The sequence below is a fragment of the Rhamphochromis longiceps genome, linkage group LG14, assembly GCF_057381845.1.
Source record: "Rhamphochromis longiceps isolate RC_006_pf linkage group LG14, R_longiceps_female_GT1.1, whole genome shotgun sequence".
NCBI classification, from domain to species: Eukaryota; Metazoa; Chordata; class Actinopteri; order Cichliformes; family Cichlidae; genus Rhamphochromis; species Rhamphochromis longiceps.
Genome location: NC_140570.1, coordinates 19,270,471 through 19,288,835, shown reverse-complemented (window position 1 = coordinate 19,288,835; position 18,365 = coordinate 19,270,471). Strand labels below are relative to the sequence as shown.

At 39.9% G+C, this 18,365-nt stretch overlaps 1 protein-coding gene across 1 annotated transcript in view; it reads right to left on the bottom strand.

Annotated features, from left to right (window-relative positions):
* Positions 1 to 18,365, bottom strand: part of grm5b (glutamate receptor, metabotropic 5b) — a 69,333-nt gene that overhangs the window by 13,112 nt on the left and 37,856 nt on the right. The window contains exons 3-13 of the mRNA XM_085429279.1: positions 13,933 to 14,168; positions 13,035 to 13,156; positions 11,105 to 11,229; positions 10,844 to 11,012; positions 10,418 to 10,544; positions 7,490 to 7,607; positions 7,205 to 7,391; positions 6,872 to 7,030; positions 6,062 to 6,187; positions 5,186 to 5,368; positions 4,450 to 4,616 (exon numbers count right to left, since the gene is read on the bottom strand). Coding sequence (XP_085285405.1) covers positions 4,450 to 4,616; positions 5,186 to 5,368; positions 6,062 to 6,187; positions 6,872 to 7,030; positions 7,205 to 7,391; positions 7,490 to 7,607; positions 10,418 to 10,544; positions 10,844 to 11,012; positions 11,105 to 11,229; positions 13,035 to 13,156; positions 13,933 to 14,168 — 1,719 coding nt within the window. The remainder of the gene's footprint in view (positions 1 to 4,449; positions 4,617 to 5,185; positions 5,369 to 6,061; positions 6,188 to 6,871; positions 7,031 to 7,204; positions 7,392 to 7,489; positions 7,608 to 10,417; positions 10,545 to 10,843; positions 11,013 to 11,104; positions 11,230 to 13,034; positions 13,157 to 13,932; positions 14,169 to 18,365) is intronic.

Sequence of the window (18,365 nt, the reverse complement as noted above, 5' to 3'; positions counted from 1 at the left end):
GGTGTAAGAATGCATGGTGGTGGCATTCCAAGGGCTGCAAGAACAGTAGTCAGTGATGAAATTCATGCCACTATCATTGACCATGTAATCAACCATGGTCTTTCACTAAGAGAGGCTGGTGAAAGAGTGCAGCCCAATTTGAGGCGGTCAACGGTTGCCTCCATTATACGCATCTTTCAACAAACCAACAGGTAAGTATTGCATTTTACATGGATTGTTTCTATTCTCACTTGACATGTCAATATGGTCATACAGTAATGCATATGTTGAATTTTTTGTCTTTCTAAAGAATGCAACGTCTTCCACCCTCTGGGGGAAGAGGAAAGCTCCTCAGTAATGATCAGGAGCTTGCCATTGTGGAAATGGTTACTGCAAATAATTCAATAAAACTGCGTGAAATTCAAACCAGAATTGTGGCGGACCATGAGATATTTGACAATATCGATAGAATCAGCCTCACAACCATTACGCGGACATTGTCCAAACACAGAGTGCGGATGAAGCAGCTCTACGCTGTTCCCTTTGAGAGGAACAGTGAGAGGGTCAAGGAGCTACGACGACAATATGTCCAGGTATAGTGTATATTCAATCCAATGTCCAGTTCTATAAGCTTTGCACTTTGCAAGTAGGTAACCTACACAATACTAGGTTACAGTACAGTATGGTATACAGTAATAACATGACTTACATAAACTTTGTTTCAGAGAGTTATGGAATTGGAGGCCAACCAGGCCCCTCATGAATTCATATACATCGATGAGGCAGGATTCAATCTGGCCAAAAGGCGTCGACGTGGACGAAATGTAATTGGAAAAAGGGCCACAGTTGATGTGCCAGGACAGAGAGGGGCAAACATTACCATGTGTGCAGCAATTGCAAATGCAGGATTACTCCTTCACAGATGTCAGGTTGGACCCTATAATACAGAGCGCTTGCTTGCCTTTCTCAATGATCTCCACCAGCGCCTGGTTCCAGAGCAGGGTCAGGAGGGTGAAAACATGAGGACCTTTGTAATTACCTGGGACAATGTGGCTTTCCATCACTCGCAAGCAATAACAACATGGTTTGAAGTCCACCCAAGACTGGTAAGTCTCTTCCGTCCACCCTATTCACCTTTCCTCAACCCCATAGAGGAGTTTTTTTCTGCATGGAGGTGGAAGGTTTATGACCATCAGCCACATGACCAGATGTCCCTCCTTGAAGCCATGGATGCTGGCTCCAGGGACATCACAGTTGACGATTGCCAAGGGTGGATCCGACATACCAGGCGGTTTTATCCCAGGTGCATCGACTTGGATAACATCAGATGTGATGTTGATGAAAACATGTGGCCTAACCCTGAAGATCGCAGAGATTAGATGCAAATTTTTTGCCTTTTTTTAGCCCCCCTCCCCCCTTTTTATCTTGGCTTTTTGCTGTTGTTTTTTTGTTCAGAATGCTCTTGTGTGTTTCATGGATATTTTGTTCACTGTAAGCAATACTGTAAAACTTTCTCTGTCCTATCATACCGTGTTTCTACTGTACCTCCTGTAGTAAACAGTAAAGAAACAGAAACTTGTTTGCTTTTTACTGGAATGCTTTTGAATGTGAACATTACTGTACATGTGGACATACAGTTACCAACCAAGACATTTCTGGTGTCAAAATGGTGGATTGCATGTTTCGCATGCAAATACCTGTAAAACTGAAACATAAAAGTCTATGCAGTTTTTGTAATGTCAATAATAGCCAGTATTTTGAAACAAGGTGTACTTTGATTGACTGCATGTACCTTGTGAGGTGAAAACAAGTGTTATTCTTTGACAGACTAATTTCATTTTGAGTCAGATTTATAGTGTTTTTGTACAGTTAGTGTGTGCAGAGAAAGATGTGTTCTATTTTGAAATGAAGAGTTAATATATATTTAACAAAATGTATTTTTGAGAAGAAAATTATCCATTTGGCCAATTGTGTTTTGTAGGTGTGAGTCTGTGTTAAGAGTTTAGAAAAAGTATCTGAAGTATGGGTAGGCGCTTGTTAGCGATTGAAAAAAACTGTAATCTAGCTGTGTTTGCTTTTGCAAGAGAACTACAATGTTTTGATTATTGGGTGACAGGTTTTCTTATTTGTGTGAAGAGTTTTGCAAAATTAGCCAATAGTTACAAAAAACGTGCTTAAGCAATCAGAAAAAACTGTAATATTTGTTTATGTATTTTTATTTTTTTGCACTGAGTAATCCCAAAATACAAGAATTTGTATACACACCATCCACTGATACACATACAACAGTAATGCTAATCTACTCGGTCTCCTCCATTTGGCCACAGGTTCTCATCCACATCACATCTTATGTCATCTAGGGCAATACACCTAGGAAAGAATCTTCTGGCTGCCAGAATTGAAGGAGTTGAAAAATTGAAGGAGTAACACCTGTGTAGATGTTCATCTACAATGAGAATCAGCTGTGGCTGGTTAAACTGCATTTTTAGATTTAAAATATGTTTCAATAAAATATTGCTGTTGGATTTTGCTGTCTTTTCAAGTTTTGCATTGTGTTATTGTTTTGGCCATAAGTTTAACAGTTTTGACAACAGTATGTAAGCACATGCAAAATGTCCTGTACGTACAAAGGTTTTTGGCAGTTGTTGTGTCTGAGTGAGAAAATAATTCATGAAATTTGAGAGATGTAGTCATTGAATGCATTTTGTGCCAAAACAATGATAACTGGTCCTCAGTTTAGCCCACATAGACTTCTGTTGTGCTCACTGTGTGAGGAGTTTTGCAAACGTGACCTAAGTATTGAGAAATGTGTCCTAGTGTCTGTAAAAAACTGTAAAGGCTGGACAGAAGTTACGAAAGATAAGAAATTTCACAGAATTAAGGTAATTTAGATTTTATTTAAATCTAAATTACAGATTGAGAGCAAACATCAACTTTTATCTGAAACTGACTTTTTTGTTTTTATGAAGGAATCAGCTTGTTGATGAGAGCTGGGTCTCACACTACTACCCACAGAGGTAACAGCAGTTTATATTGGAATAGTCCATTGTGTCCAAGCCTCCAAAGAAAGGGCACAAGATAAAGACCACATCCTAGAATGTACTCATCTTCTTTTTGTTGGATAATCACCTTGAATTTGACTACAGTCACTTTCACCACACATATTACTACTGTGATATCTGTGGGCATCCGAGGAAGAACATTTGGCACATAACACCACAAGCCATCATGCACCTGCTCTCAGTGCAATGAACAAGGCAGGAATAGTTTGACCACACAACACACTTGCTGCTTGCCACTGCCAGATTTGGCTCCCTGTGATGTAAGGGAGCCAATTTTTAAAATGAGACGAGCAAAATTCAAATCACATTTGTTTCTTACTTTTAATGTTTGGTTTCCAAACTTTAAACCTTTCACTGAAGATTTCAGGTTTATCACTATTTATCAGAACCCACTGAAAAGATTCCAGGTAGAACATTTATAAAAGTTTCCACCAGAAAACAAAACTGATTCATGTATGGGGACAAGTCGATGAACCCTGTTAAGGTCTGTTTACTCCCTTAATTTCTGAGAATGTCCTGAAGGTAAATCCAGTATTTTTCCACAGTTCAGACATCAGTCAAACATGTCTTTTCTGTTTCCTCGGGTTTGCTGGACTCATGTCTGTATGTGTCTGTTCAGTTTACACAATGACAGCACCTCAAAGGCAACAGTTTCCAGCCCTGCACTGAAGAGACAGACAGCCCTCTGCCAATTATCACCGCCCACAGAGGATGACAGGACCATAAGAGAAAAGGGGAAGAGCAAAGTAAAGCGAATGAAGAAGGAAACACTTGTGACATTTCATATAAGAGTGTGATTGAAATCTTGCTTGCCAAGCGGGGTGTGCTGGAGGAACCTGCTGACAAACAAAAATATTCCTTGTCTATTTTTTCTCCCCTTTTCATTTCGGGCAAGTGGCTTTGCGTCACTCCCTTTGTGTCTTTTGATCGGTTCCTTGTCACTGTAGATGACTTGTGGATGGCCTTAAGCAGGGTGTGAAAGCTATTATGTCTCTTTGATCAAACTACTCCTTTACCCTTTTCTTTTCTTCTTTTCTTATCACTTCCCCTCTTCATCTCTCTTTCTCTCTCTATGCATCTTCTTCTCCATTTATAATTCTCTTTTTAGTATTTTCCTTAACCCTTCTTCAGTTCATTCCAATCTCTTCCTTTGCTGCATCTCCATTAGGCAATTGTCTGCAGTTCATGTCAGGGTCAGAAGAACAGTCAGGCAGACTCGATGGAGTTCAGAGAATCAATCTCTTAGAGAGCTTAAACACACCGACACACACGTACATGCACACACCATAAATAGTCTCAGAGTGCGCTATTGGAGAAATGGTGCCTTGGAATATAACGGAAGAGCAACCCGGCATTAACCTGGTCAACAAGCCTCTTGGGTACACACAATCCACACACGCAGAAATACCTGAGTGTCTCTCCAGTGGAGCCTCTCCGTTTCCACAGGTTAACCAGACTGGAGGAGCGGCTGGCAGCTGAGGATGATTTGCCATCGCCCACATGCATGCGCACCACCGTGCTAGTGGTGAAGGCACTACGCACATTACGCTCTGGTTTAGCCAGAATGATGTACACCTGATGGAAACGGTTAGATATGAACAGTGACTACTTGTTGTCATTTACTGCAAAGATTAACGGCACTATGCAAATTTCTGGAGAGACTTTGATTGCGTTGGCTACACAAATTGGTCTTTTAATCTTTTTTTTTAGAATAATAATCAAGCCTCTCATGACTCACCTTAATATTCTAAACATATTATAAAAAGAAAATTCTCAAAAGAAGCTTCTGCTAAGTATTTCTGATTGACTGAATTTCTTGTTTAGGCTTTTTTTTTTTTTTTACTGTAGTGACACTGTACGAGAAAATCTAGATCCTGATATTACAAGTGCTGAAACATCTGTGATTAAAATATCAAAAGAGATGTTCTCTTGAATCTTAGCATTTATCTATTCAAATATTTGACTCAAATTCTCACAACTGGTGGGGAACTACAGTGAGCTCTGTTGCAATGGTCATTTGAAGCTTAATGTAGTTTATGCACAGATTTAGATAACAACTATAGTCGGATTCAGGTAATATTCATAAAAACAACAGACAAGCAATCAGAATGAAATAAAAAGCAATTTAAGCAAAGCAACCTTACCTTGGGTACAAACATGCAGCACAGAGCCACAGTGGCACTCAGGCTGACACTGAAGCACATGGTGATAATTTTGTAGTTAGAGCCAAAGTAGATGGGTACAAATGCCAGCCAGATAATACAGGTGGTGTACATTGTAAAGGCAATGTACTTAGCCTCATTGAAATTAGCTGGGACGTTGCGGGTCTTGGAGGGAAAAAGAAAGAGAAGCATAAGTAAACATTCCTTCATTTCCCTTCACAATTGCTGTTGTGCATTTCGCTGTGATCAAGAAAAATAAAGCAAATGTAGACATTCTTTACAGTATATACAGCGATACACACTCTTAACCCCTTACAGTTGTCATTTTATTGCTGGCCACACCGATCTGTGCGAGTGAATTAGGTGAGGCATTTGGCCTGCAAAGTTAAATTGGTTTACTCAGCTGCTGTGTTTAAAACTCGGTTAATTTATTTGTTTGAAGTGCAGTGCATTTATCTTCTGTCTCTTTTTACAATTCTGCTCTCATACTCCGCAGAAAATGGATGGCCGCTGGTCATGGATAATCACAACATTGACTTTATAATTTGATTGGGGTAACATAATTTCATTTTTAGAGAGGCAAAACCACAGTGGCTTAATCATTTTTTTTCACATTATGTCTGTGTAAACCTCCTCATATGTAGAGACACTCATACAGAGTATCTCTACGGATAACAACACACTGAACTTTTATTGCATGTCAACAGCGTTTAGAGTTCTCTAACTGGCAGCTTTGCCAGTTGTAACAACATGTTTCAGTCGTGTTCGATACTGTGTTATAGAAATAATGCAAAATTGTCACAGGTATTTTTGATATCGAAGTGGTAATGGGAAAAAGTGACAAACACTATCTCGTACCTTGAAGGCATAAAAGGTGCAGCTAAGGATAAGCAGGCCGTTGTATCCCAGCGGGGCAACCACGCCGAGGTTCGTGGTGTTGCAAATGAGGTTGACCTGGCGGATGCTGGGATAGTCGTGGATGACCTGCAGACACCAGAGGAAATGTGACATGCGTGTTATCCAAAGTGTGACAACACTGTTGCTGTCACGTCTTTAATACAAATAAGAATTGACCGTAGTAAGTCAATGGCGGCATGTAAAATTACAGTTATGGAAGTAATTTCACTGACATTTCATGATTATGCTGCCCACTTCTGATGTACAATATTTATTGGTTTATTGAAAATGAATTCAGGCATTTCAGCAGATAAGAACCAAATTTGATGGTAATCAACTTTACAAATTATATGTGCTGTCAGAAAATTTTAAATTGAACAACTACAGACTTACAAGTAGATGTCTCAATATCCAGCTAGGCTACATCCATTTAGGGGTATACACTAACATTTTAAGCTTTGGTCTTGTTTGAATTCTTACTGCCTTTTATCTGCCAATCAAATCAATTATTTATAATCAGTGAAATTTCTGTTGACAATCAAATGTGAAAAACATGTGAAACCGGTGAAGTAGTTTAACACATTTAACAGAACTCAAAATACAAAAATCCAATAAGACACTCTCCTAATTTCTAATAGGGCAAATCTGCAATCTGTTATATTTCAAACTTAACATCCTCTGGTTATTGTTTATTTTGTTTTATTTTATTAATCTTCTGATTTGTCTCCTACTTCTGATGATATTTTTTCTATTAAAACACACAGAGCCTACCTCCGGGGGCTCCATGAGGAAGAGAGCCACAATGATGCCCAGCTGTAGCAGTATGAGGAGGAAGGCAATGATAAGCTGAGCACAGGCAGACATGAAGCGAGGTTTCTTTGTGCAGATCTTCTTCTTGCTTCCTGCCAGGATCCGAGCAATGCGGTTTGTCTGGGGTCAGATTCCAAACATCATCAGGACATATAGTACATACTGAATATGCTGCAATCTGCGTTCTCCGTTCCTACAGAGCACTCACTGTTATTATGCAGGCATATCAATGAAAAACACATTAACTGCACACTTTTCACAACTTGTGGACCCACCATTTCACTCAGGCCTTACCTTGGTGACAAGTGCAGAGTAGCTCATGGCAGGTGACAGGCCTATTCCCAGTCGCTGGAGGTAGCAATGGATGACGTGGGGTTTGGCTATGAGGGTAAAGGTACACAGGTATCCCAAACAGATACCTGCCAGTATTATGTAACACAGTTCCCTACTGGAAGATTTCACGACTGGAGTGTCCCGGAATCTGAATATCCACATTCATAAAGACACGCAAGCAAGAATTTAAATAAACAGGAAGGAAAACAATTTCAAAAATCCAATGAAATAAAAGGGATATGTTACCTAATAAAGACTGCAGTGACAAAAAATGTAGCCATTAGACCGAGGCAGGCAAATACCACAGCAGCAATGGGTTCAGGGTCTCCCCATCGAAGGTATTCCACTGGTATTGGGTCACAGCCTGGGGACGTGGGGGACATCAGTTTGTTAATGTATTTTTTCAGAAAAGATCATTCACTGATCATCAGTTTATTTGACATGTGACACACAGGAATATATATGGATAATAAGATTTAGGTAACAATAGCAAACTATTGTTCAGCCTTTACTTTATGCTCATTCTCACACTTTTTTTTTTCTTATATCCAGTTTTAACCATTCTGAATAAAATTGGTCTTCGGTTGCTTTCTAAAGGTCCAACAGCTTGCACAGGTCGTGGTTAGAGTTGTACATGTTAGACCTCCAGGCAAGAAACGCTTGCGAGTTATCCGTTGTGCCGAGCTTTGCCTGCAAAGTATGCAACTTTTGTATACAGGTGTGGGTCTGATTTAGTATAAAAAGCATGAGAAGCAAACAGGGAGGAAGGAAGGGGGTTGTTGGTGTAGGTGCCCAAATGAGATGATGACTGTTTAATTACAGTATGAAATCTCTCCACTATTGAACTATGGGACCTTTATTTATCACAAATTACAGTTTTATTTTTTTCCCTTGCACCTCCTTCACTGCTATTTGGAATACTACTTCTAATAATACTTTACAAATACGTCTTTGTACTTCACTTTCCTCTTCTTATCCATCCTCCTGGTCTTTCTTCCTCCTTCCCTGTCATTCACCATTTCTTGTCTGTCTCCTGTTGCTCACCATTTCTTTGTAATAATCCATCCATCACTCTGCCCGCTTCTATTTCCCCGAATATCTTCCTTATCTCTCCTCATCCTCATACCTCCCACCTACTCCTGTAATTCTCTACCTCCATCTCTGTCTTCCTCATAGGCAAGGAGATAAAGTGTCATTAATTAAAGGGACAGTTCTAATTACGAGCCGTCTTAATGCTTGCTGAATTATTGGTCAGTCTAGACATACTTTAGAGGGAAGAAATGCAAATAGTCTCTTTCTAATTCTCTTTCTGCCCCCTGTATATTTTATTTTTTAACCTTTTTTTCTTCCATTTTCTCTGCATGCAAACAGAGAAAAAGATCATTAAAGAAATAACTTAAGAAATCCATAAACTTTGTATTTAACATGGTTAACAAAGTTTATTAAATCAGTAATGAGGTTAGGTCTAAGGGCGTAAACAAAAGCATAAATGGGAGCCAAAGGGCCAGTAAACAAACAGAGAAGCAAAGTCAGGCAGGACTTTCAGACTGAAATGACTGAAAAGCCCAAAGTGAAATATTAATGGAATGAAAACAAATTAAAATCTTTCTGAAATACAATTAAAAATAATTTAATGTATCCGTATCTGTTTCTTTGTCATCTTAAGAATATTTGTGATGTTATGTTTATGCTGTTAAATCTATACCTATACAGCTGTTCCACATAATAAACAAACTCAAAAACAATAACTACAGTACCTGTCTTTTCCAGTCATACAAGCTCAAGACCACCCACTAATGACAACGTGAGGTGGGTGGAAATTTAGCTCCAATTAATCTAGATGCTGGGTGGGAAATCCCAGATCAGTGTTTCTCCTCGTGGGCTTTCTCAGAGCAGTCAGAAAGCATTTGCATAGTCAGCAATTTGATAATTAGTTAGTTCATGGAACCTGCAGGAAATGCTGCAACGCTTGAGTGTAAACCAAACTGGTGCACGAAAGGAAGAGTGACCATTTGAAGTGAGCAGTCACAATAAAGTTTTTCAAACAATCTCAGACTCAGACTGTGGAACTTTACCAATCAGCGAAGAGGCTCAAATCCCATAGCTAATCCTCCCTTTTTCTCCTTCTTTCACTCTCCCTTGCTGCTGCTCATGATGGAGCCTCTATTCATCTCTATCCCACTTTCACCATGACTTTATTTTTTAAGTCTTTTTCCTCTTCCAGTCTTTTCTTGTTTTTGTTCCACTGCTGTCTGAAAAACTATTCCATATCCTTTCAATGGTTTTCACTCCCACTTTGCTTCTGTCCTTGTCAGCTGAGACCTTGCTTTACCTTTTCCCTCTGCTCCTTTACCTTTTCCCCCCTCCCCTTTATATCTTATATTTTTTTTTCCCTCAGATTTCTTTTGGCCTCAAGGAGAAAGATCAAAATGTCTGCTGGTGGAACAGGGCAAGCAGTTTGTTTACACCTCATTATTACTGTTCCACATAGCCCCGCAGGGGGACACGCAGCACTTATTGTTGATGAAACGAGACACATGCATGTAGTCACACACTCTGAGCCCACAGTCACGAACACTAACGAACACACGGATAACCCCAATTAAGCCTCCGTTCCTTTATCTTCTTTCTCCAGTGTCAGCTTTCTGCTGATCATTTTCGCACTGATTCACTCCCTGTTTCAGTTTTTAAAGATTCTTCTGTCTCAGACAGAGAAGCTCCCTCTGAATTTTCAGCAGGTCTCAATTCATGTTTTAATCATTGAGCTTGGTGAGGAGCTAGCGTGCAGTATAATGAGAAGCTGAAAGAACAACAAGGCAATATGCAACCTCTTCGAACGCAATGGAGAGGAAAAAATTTTTCATTGCAACTGAAGTGTATTTGCATGGCAAGCCGCTCTCGTTGCAGAATAATTAAAACACGAGTGACCATGTTGGTAACAAATTAACGATATGAGAGAGAGGGAGTGGCTGGGAGGAAACGGGAGTGGAGAAGAAGAAACTAGGAGGAGGGAAGAGGAGGGTATGGTAAATGGATGCCTCTCACTTTCTCTCTCTAGGGTAACTTGTGCAGGATTTCCTGTGCAATGCTAATATGTAATACACACTGACAGGCTGTATTAAGAAAAAAAAAATCCATCATGTGAATATTCTTTATATCTTTTATGATACCGACCTGTGAGGTCATTATTAGGCCAGGAGCCCAGCTCACAGGCTTGGCAGGTGTACTCATCAAACACAAATTCATTTTCTTTGCAGGGGGTGCACGTCCAGCAGCAACTCACTTCACCTTTACGGATCACCTGAAGGAGACAGAATACGCACTCACACCATAAGCAGAGTTCAAACGAAGCCACTGTATTAATGTGAAGCTTTACTTTCAGTCATGTCACATAAATGATCTGTAGGAGGAGCAAAGAGGTCTGGTATAAAAGTAGAATACAGGCTGAGGTGAAAGAGGTGTAGGCTGGTAACGTAACATGATACAAATCAGTTTGTGATGATAATGAAAATTCCTCAAACACTCATCATACTAATAATTTTATTATTCAGTTATTTTAATCTAATTCCGGGTCTACTGTGTGAAAATTACTCATCTTACCTTAATCTGCCCTTTGTCACAGGGGTCACTGCAGACTGACTTGATCACGCTCTCTTTGCTGGGCCAGATTTCATCATCATCTATTTTTAAGCCTCTGTTGTCCCAACTGCCGACGTTTATGTAGTCATAGTAGTCCTTCCCCATCTTTTTGAAGTTCATTATTTCATACCTGTAAACAAAAGGTGCACATTGAACAACAGTGGGAGGTTGTTTGCACTCCATAGAGATCTATGACGTCTCTGCACAGTTTAAAGCACCTACCTGCCGGGTGAGTCTCCGTTTTCATCAAATAAGATTCCTTCCCCTGACACACCGGTGAAGTTGGTTTTCATCAAAAAGTCCAGAAGTCTAGCCCCATCAATGGGTCGCATGGCATCGCACAGGCCCTTAAAACACATAGATGGTCATGTTGCACCCAGAAAAACAGTTATGACCATCAACTTTAACAACATAAATTTCCATAATTTTATGGAAGTAAATTGTGTACAACTGGCCTTTCAATTAATTATTATTCTCAAAACATGTTCACTGTACTTTGGAAGCAACACAATGTAAAGATAAAATTTAACCAATCAGCTGTTGAGGTGAGTCGGCTCGCCACATTCTAGAAAAAGTGAGGACAGCGTGGCAGTATGGTTTCCTATGCAGTGCCTATTCTATGCAAGCCAAACAGTGCAACATTTTCACAATCATCTCATAAAGTTTAGTTAAAATTAAGCCCATGTTGACATTTTTGCATTAATGAATTTTAAGTCATCCCCACAAAGTATGTAGAGGTGAAGCAGCACCGGCGTTTGGTGCCAAAAATACAGAATCGTGCTGCTCTATACTTAAAATTTAGCATTTTGTTTTCTGAATTTCTAAGTGAATATGAAGTTTGACATATACTATCAGTGTTTGGCATCATTTTAATTTACATTTTCCTGAATAAATGCAAAGTGTTGTCCAAAGTCTATTATATTTCCATGTAAACCTCTTTTTAAAAAAAAGTTCTTGGGTAGTGATGTAGCTCGCAAATTTGAGCTGCTGTGCCAAATTCTGAAATACTACTGCAGGAGCCTTGGTTCAAGTGTCTCCCTCCCTTCTCTCCTGTCCACTTAGTGTCCTGTCAAAACTAAAGCCTAAAAAGAGCCCCAAAATAAAATCTTACAAAAAGGTCAGCTTTCCTTGTTCGGTTCCTTCCTTTCTTTGAAACATGACAGCTAGAGGCTTGCTCAAGCAAATACACTTGCATTTTTCACCTTTTATTAGCTGCGCCTCAATTTTCTAGCAAAACATTGCTTACTAAGTAGTGTGCTGAAAGTTGGAATCGTGGCATCAGAACTAAGTGATAGCGTCAGACGTCAAACTGTTATTGTAAGCAAAGAAAGACTAAGTGTGCATTAGATTATGGCTAGACCTGAGGTCTGAGAGGGGGTGTATGGCATTTGACTTGTTCAGAGCACAATCAGGACATCATCAGAACATCAGCACAACAAGCTTTGTTTGCTAAGAGATGAAAAAGTAACTTCATCACAGTAGCGCAGTGCTGTGTGTGGAGATGCAAACAGGAAATAATTAATATATTAATTAATTTTCTTTACCTGTTAGAGTATGGGATGTATTTGCACAAATCTTTAGAGCTTTAAATACCAAATGCAAACTAGGACAGGACCTAAAATGTAACCATTTTACATCTAATTCTTATCCTTTCGTCCTTTTCCATTAGTCTTGCTAAGCTGGTGGTCTGTTTTGGTGAGTTTGCTGAGAGTCTCTTATATGTAATCACCATAGAAACTGCTCGATCAGCCCAGTTTAACCTGCAGGAGTTTGTGAAAGCTCCTGTAACATGTTTTACTTTTGCAGCGGAAATAAATATATGTTTGGGGAAAACAGCTGTCACAGATAATGAGCTCAAAAAATAGTCTGAAAATAGTAAAGTAACTGCTCCACAGGCACTGCTGAAACCCTTCAGAAATCTCAGCAAGACCTTGGAGAAGGATCTTTACTGGTGTTCCCAGACTTTTGGATACCAACTTACATAATGTGATAACAAGTCAAAAATGGGCCGCGTGGCAACTGTACCATGGCATCAATACTTAGGCTCTGTAAGTCCTGCTATTTTCCCTCTCCATCTCTTCATTACCCTCATTTTGTCTGTAGTATTGTCTTAGTGTACCCCTCCTTATTCATCCACCAGAGCAGCACCTACCTTGTAACCTGGGCAGAGTGACCGTTGCATGTTATGCAGGCCATATGCCATTGAGTAGATGGCGTTAATGACAAATCCCATCTTAGTGTCCTGTGCATATTGCTGCCGAAGTGACTCTCGCTCTGCAGAGGTGAAGGGGTAGAGTTGGGGGAAATGGACAGTTGGGTTAGTGAGGAACAGTAGGTAGAAAAAAGGCAAACATATCAGAGAAACTCTTAATATCCCCTTTAGGTTTTATGAAAAAACTGTCCCCGCCAAACATCAAAGACCGCTGTCATTCCTCTTCCTCATCAGTTACTTTCCACCTCCGTGTCTCATTTTCTTTCTGTCTCTGTCTGTGTCCTGTTCATTTGTATTTCACGTCCCATTTCATTAGAATACATGAGACACGGGTCCCTTTGATGCTACGCTCACACACTGTTTTGCCTATGAATGGGGGGAAAGGAACAGAGGGAGAAAGACATGGGGGCGGATAGAAGCTGAAAATAAAGGGTGGGTTCACTCACAGCCACACGAGATGGCTGCAGATGAACCGGAAAGCTCTGTGCATCCATGTGGTCTGTGTGTAGGTGTGTGACTGTGTGTTCACACATTCTCTTTGTTTGTTATTTGCATTAACAGCAGCCATTACAAAAACCTATCAAAAGAAATGCAGATTGGTACTGTGGCCTGTTATGCAGACTCAAAACAATATATGTTGTCTGCCAACAATACAGCCTCTCTTTTCTTTCAGTATTCAAGCACAGCTGTAAATTTCTGGTGTTATCCCTTATGTGAGTAAAGGGACTTGACCAATAACAAACCTAATGTAAACTATAGTAACTCTACCATTAAAAATGTTCAAGTGCAATAACGGCAGTCTATTTTTGACTGTATTTCTATTTCTGTCTGTACTTACTGCTGCAGGTGCGGTTGTACTTGCTGTTCTCCTGGGTGTGACCTTTTAGTCGACACTGAAAGCGATGCTGCCAGAACTCTGGAAACCAAGGGTTTCTGTGATTGTTTTCAGGACGAAGTTTAAGGTAGTATTCATCAAACCATTTCACGTCAGCCGACTGGAGCTTGATGGTAATCCCGCCGGCCGCTTCCTTAACATAGCCATCTGTCACATCATACCTGTCCGCCCATCCATCACTGCAGAGATACAAATAAAATGATGACTAGAATTAATTCAGTCCAATTATCTGTGCTCCACTTTTTCACATCCAAACAGGATTTAATTTTTGGGTAACAGATGTCAATAATATGAGAGAAGACCAACGTCAAACATCAAAATCAAAACAGACAAGCAAGAAGGCCCTGCAGGAACACCACAATACTGCACAAAAGCAGAGGAGGAGTTCTTGTAGAGTACAGTATCTCCACATTTGGTGCATTTTTTTTGTGCCAAGACAGCCAAAATGCAGCTCAAGTATGCAAGACTGCAGGAGAAATATTAGGAGAAATGAAAATAATGTCAGTAGTTGATATTATCACAATACTACCACAGAGTTATTTCCCACGATCACTTTGGAGTTTGGACAGTTTTTCATGTGATCTAATTCCATTAAATCACACAGAGAATGGCCATTTCTGCACTGCACAGTTACATCCTGATTGTTTGATTTTAAAATCCAGTGTGGTGGTGTACAGAGGCAAGTCTCACTGCCCAAAAATGTATAAATCTAACTGTATATACATGTGCTATCAAGGAAGCTTCTAATGAATCTTGTACTGGTCCTTTATTTCCCCTCGTAGTTGAGCTCCTGCGTATTTATTTATTTATTTGGCCTTTTTCAGCTTTATTTGTCAGACACAGTGAGGCGAGGCCAGGAAAGCAGGGGCAGAGAGAGGAGGGGGAAGACATGCAGCAAAGGACTGTGGGTTGGACTCGAACCCAGGCCGGCCGCTCTTAGCCGTACGGCATGTGGCCACCATTTTAGTGCACAGAGCTAAACTGGCGCCAAGCTCCAGTGTTTTTAATGCCGAATAGAACCATGACTGACATCCTCATAGAAACTCCTCCACTATAGGCTTTTGACTTCACCAGATGCTATCCCAACAAATAAACTGCAGTACAGTCTTTTACAGCTTATGTCAGCTTCCCAAATGTGCCCCATCTACTCAGTCTGCATCATTTCATTTTGTTTACTCTCTCCTTCAGTTTTTGTATTGCCTCTAACTTCTCTCCGCTGACTGTTCACAGTAAATGGCTGCTTATGTCTGAGCGTGGTTCAGCTGAAGGTCTCTTCCTGTCAAGAGGAAATTCTTCTTCTCGCTTTCACTAAGGTGGGAAGAAGGGTCAAATTGTGGGATTGTCTGGGTTTGCTTAAAATCCAAGGTACCTTTTCACAGCAACCGCAGAGGAAAGTGGGCCATTCGAGTTTTATTATATCTTCACAGCTCAAAATACAGGAAACACTTAGGGGTGAGCAGGTTTAGCTTGAGAGGTAAAGCACAGGGTCAGCACTATGTCACTGTAACAAATAAACCCTTTTTCGCACATCCACACGCAGACACTGTAGATGACATTTACTTTGTAAGTTTCCCAGTTCCCTTGCAGGAATGGAAGAAAAGAAAAAAAAAATTGAAACAGAGTGATGGGAAATCAAACTAAAGTCAGAGAAACAGAAATAAAAAAAGAGAACTGCCGTGAAAGCTGGCACAAAACCAACGATTATCAGAGAGACAGATGACAGGGAGGCAGGGAAAGCTTATATCATTATGGACAATGTCCAAAAGTCATTTTATTGCTGAGAAATAGACAGAACTAGGATGCACAGACACATAAACACACACGCATGCATACGCCAGCCGGGCTCAGAGACGATCTAGGTCAAATGGAGTATTTTGGCTGCAGCTCAGCAGCAATGCCTCGTCAGACACCAGCAAGACGAATATAACTTCCTCACAATGCACATACATAAACTGTGGAGACATATCGCTGCATTTTGCATTTTTTGGAGGAGATTTGGGTTTACTGTTCCTCAAGGAGGAACAGATGGCAAAGTGAGTGTGTCTGTGTGTGTGTGAGAGAGCAAGATAAAGAGAGAGAAGTGGATGTGAATGACAAATCCTCTCTCGTCCTTTCACAACTACACCCAACAAGGCCTCAAGCAAGACAACGATCTTTCTTTCTTCCTTCCTTCCTTCATTCTTCCCTTCTTATTTTTTTCTCTCTCTGAGCCTCCGGAGAACAAAACTCATTTTCTCCAACAGCATTCCTTGCAGTGTCTGTCTGCCATCAAGCGCATTCCCCCTTTTTTTTATTCTCTCTGTTGTTGCTGTCACCTCCTGCCATGTGGCTGTTGTTATAAATCAAGGTAGAAACATTTCTAGATTGCAATCCATTACATTAAACTTACAAATATAAGTGCACAAGGGTGCAATGTGTGGTGTTCTATTGGCATGAAAGGGCTGGGGGTTGATGTGCTTCTATGAGGAAAGCTTGTTAACCTCTTTTAATGCTTTTATTATAGCTCTTCTAGTTATTATTTTGGTTATATGAAATTAACCAGAACAATGGATGTTTGTTTGATGTCCATTTTCATTGAAATATGGTGTTATGGGTTTCATTTAACAAAATAAATGAATAAATAAATGAATCAAACTTCCAGTGACACACAGAATAACCAGCCATGGAATATCTACCAATTTCATACCAGATTGTTGTAAACATCACATTTTAACTCGATTTGAGATCATGTGTCTTTAAAATAACTCCATAAAAAGTGAAAGTCAGTGGAGCTGAATTTTGGCCGCTGACTGCAGTAAATGTTTGTCTATGGTGCCATGCAGAGGATGAGGGATCGATGAACAGCTCCCCTGCGGCATGAAATGAAAGGATTTGGGATATTTATGTGAGATTTTTCCTCCTGGACTTTGTTTAACATAGTGTTGTACTGACATTATGACACACAGCAGGTTCCAAAGCAAGACAGCAAGACAGCAAGAAAGAAAGAAAGAAAGAAAGAAAGAAAGAAAGAAAGAAAGAAAGAAAGAAAGAAAGAAAGAAAGAAAGAAAGAAAGAAGAGACTGACAGGCAGGCGAGTGAAATCACAGAAGTAGAAAGAGACATGCCGAGGTAAACAATCAATGATCATTAATCAGCACCATCTAATCCTCATCTCATCAATGGGTTTCTCCTTTTTTCTCTGACACAGGTTTTTTTTCCCCTCATCTGTCTTTTTTTTCTTGCCTCCTCTCATTATCGCCTCACCTTCAGCTTTCCCTTGAGCCCCTTTGCTCTGCTTTTCTATCCTGTTCTTTTTTATTCTCCGGCTCTGTCACATTCCACTGCAGCCATCTGTAATTATGTGCCTCTCACTCTCTCTTTTTTATGCCTTTTTTGCCTCACCGACTTCATTTTCTTACTTTTCTTTCCATAGATAACGCCCATACTTTCAATACATAATTACTTGTTAATACACAGGCACATTTCTCTCATTATTCTTCATGTTTAGCAATTATACTTTCCTCTTTTCCTTCTTTAACTTGCCACCACTTTGGTAACTTTCCAGGTCACACCTGCAGCTCCCCAAAAAAATTTTGCAACATGCACACTCTTCCATTAATCATCCTCCGATGTTAAGTAATGGACATGGAAACTTGTGGTTAATTATAATTAAGTATGTATTTTAAAGGTTTTTGCGTACAAAACTTACAATGCTCACAAATACTCAATGTCTCCCCCCTCAGCATGTATCCAGACATGATAGCTAGTCAAACTTCCCCTATGCTTTTGGTAGCATGTCTAGTTTCAGTGCAGCCACTGTTCTTGTTATGCTACCTACCGCCAACCACATGAAACTCACAAATCCCCTATTTCTAAGAGGACGTGCTTCAGCTGTGGGATTAAATCGCTGAAATCAGATGATTCTCTTTTATACACCCCATATTTATAAGCAAGAAAATTTTTAAAGCAGCATTCATGATTGTATGGGGGGTGCATTAATGCCCCTCGGCATGGGTAGCACACCCATTAATGCTGAATGATAAATCCAGGATTTGGGGCAAAGTATGGTGCCATCCAGATGACAACTTTTTTTTTCTTTTAATTTGGCCCAGAAAATACCCGTCCACATTCTCCATGTATTACAAAACAAAAATGGAAAATCTCTGGCTTTCCATACTCCTATGGTTTACTGCAAATGTGCTCTAGCATCTGCTAGCACCAAAATGAGGAAAACTAAAATGTAAAATGAAAAGTTTGCTTGCTTTCAACTATTTTGACGAGTGAACTTGTTTGGTTTAACGCAGTGCTGAGTTCTGTTCTGAATTTCAAATATGAATTTTGAATACTGTAATTCATGAAAACCCTTAAATTTCTTTGCTGTTTTGCATCACACTTTA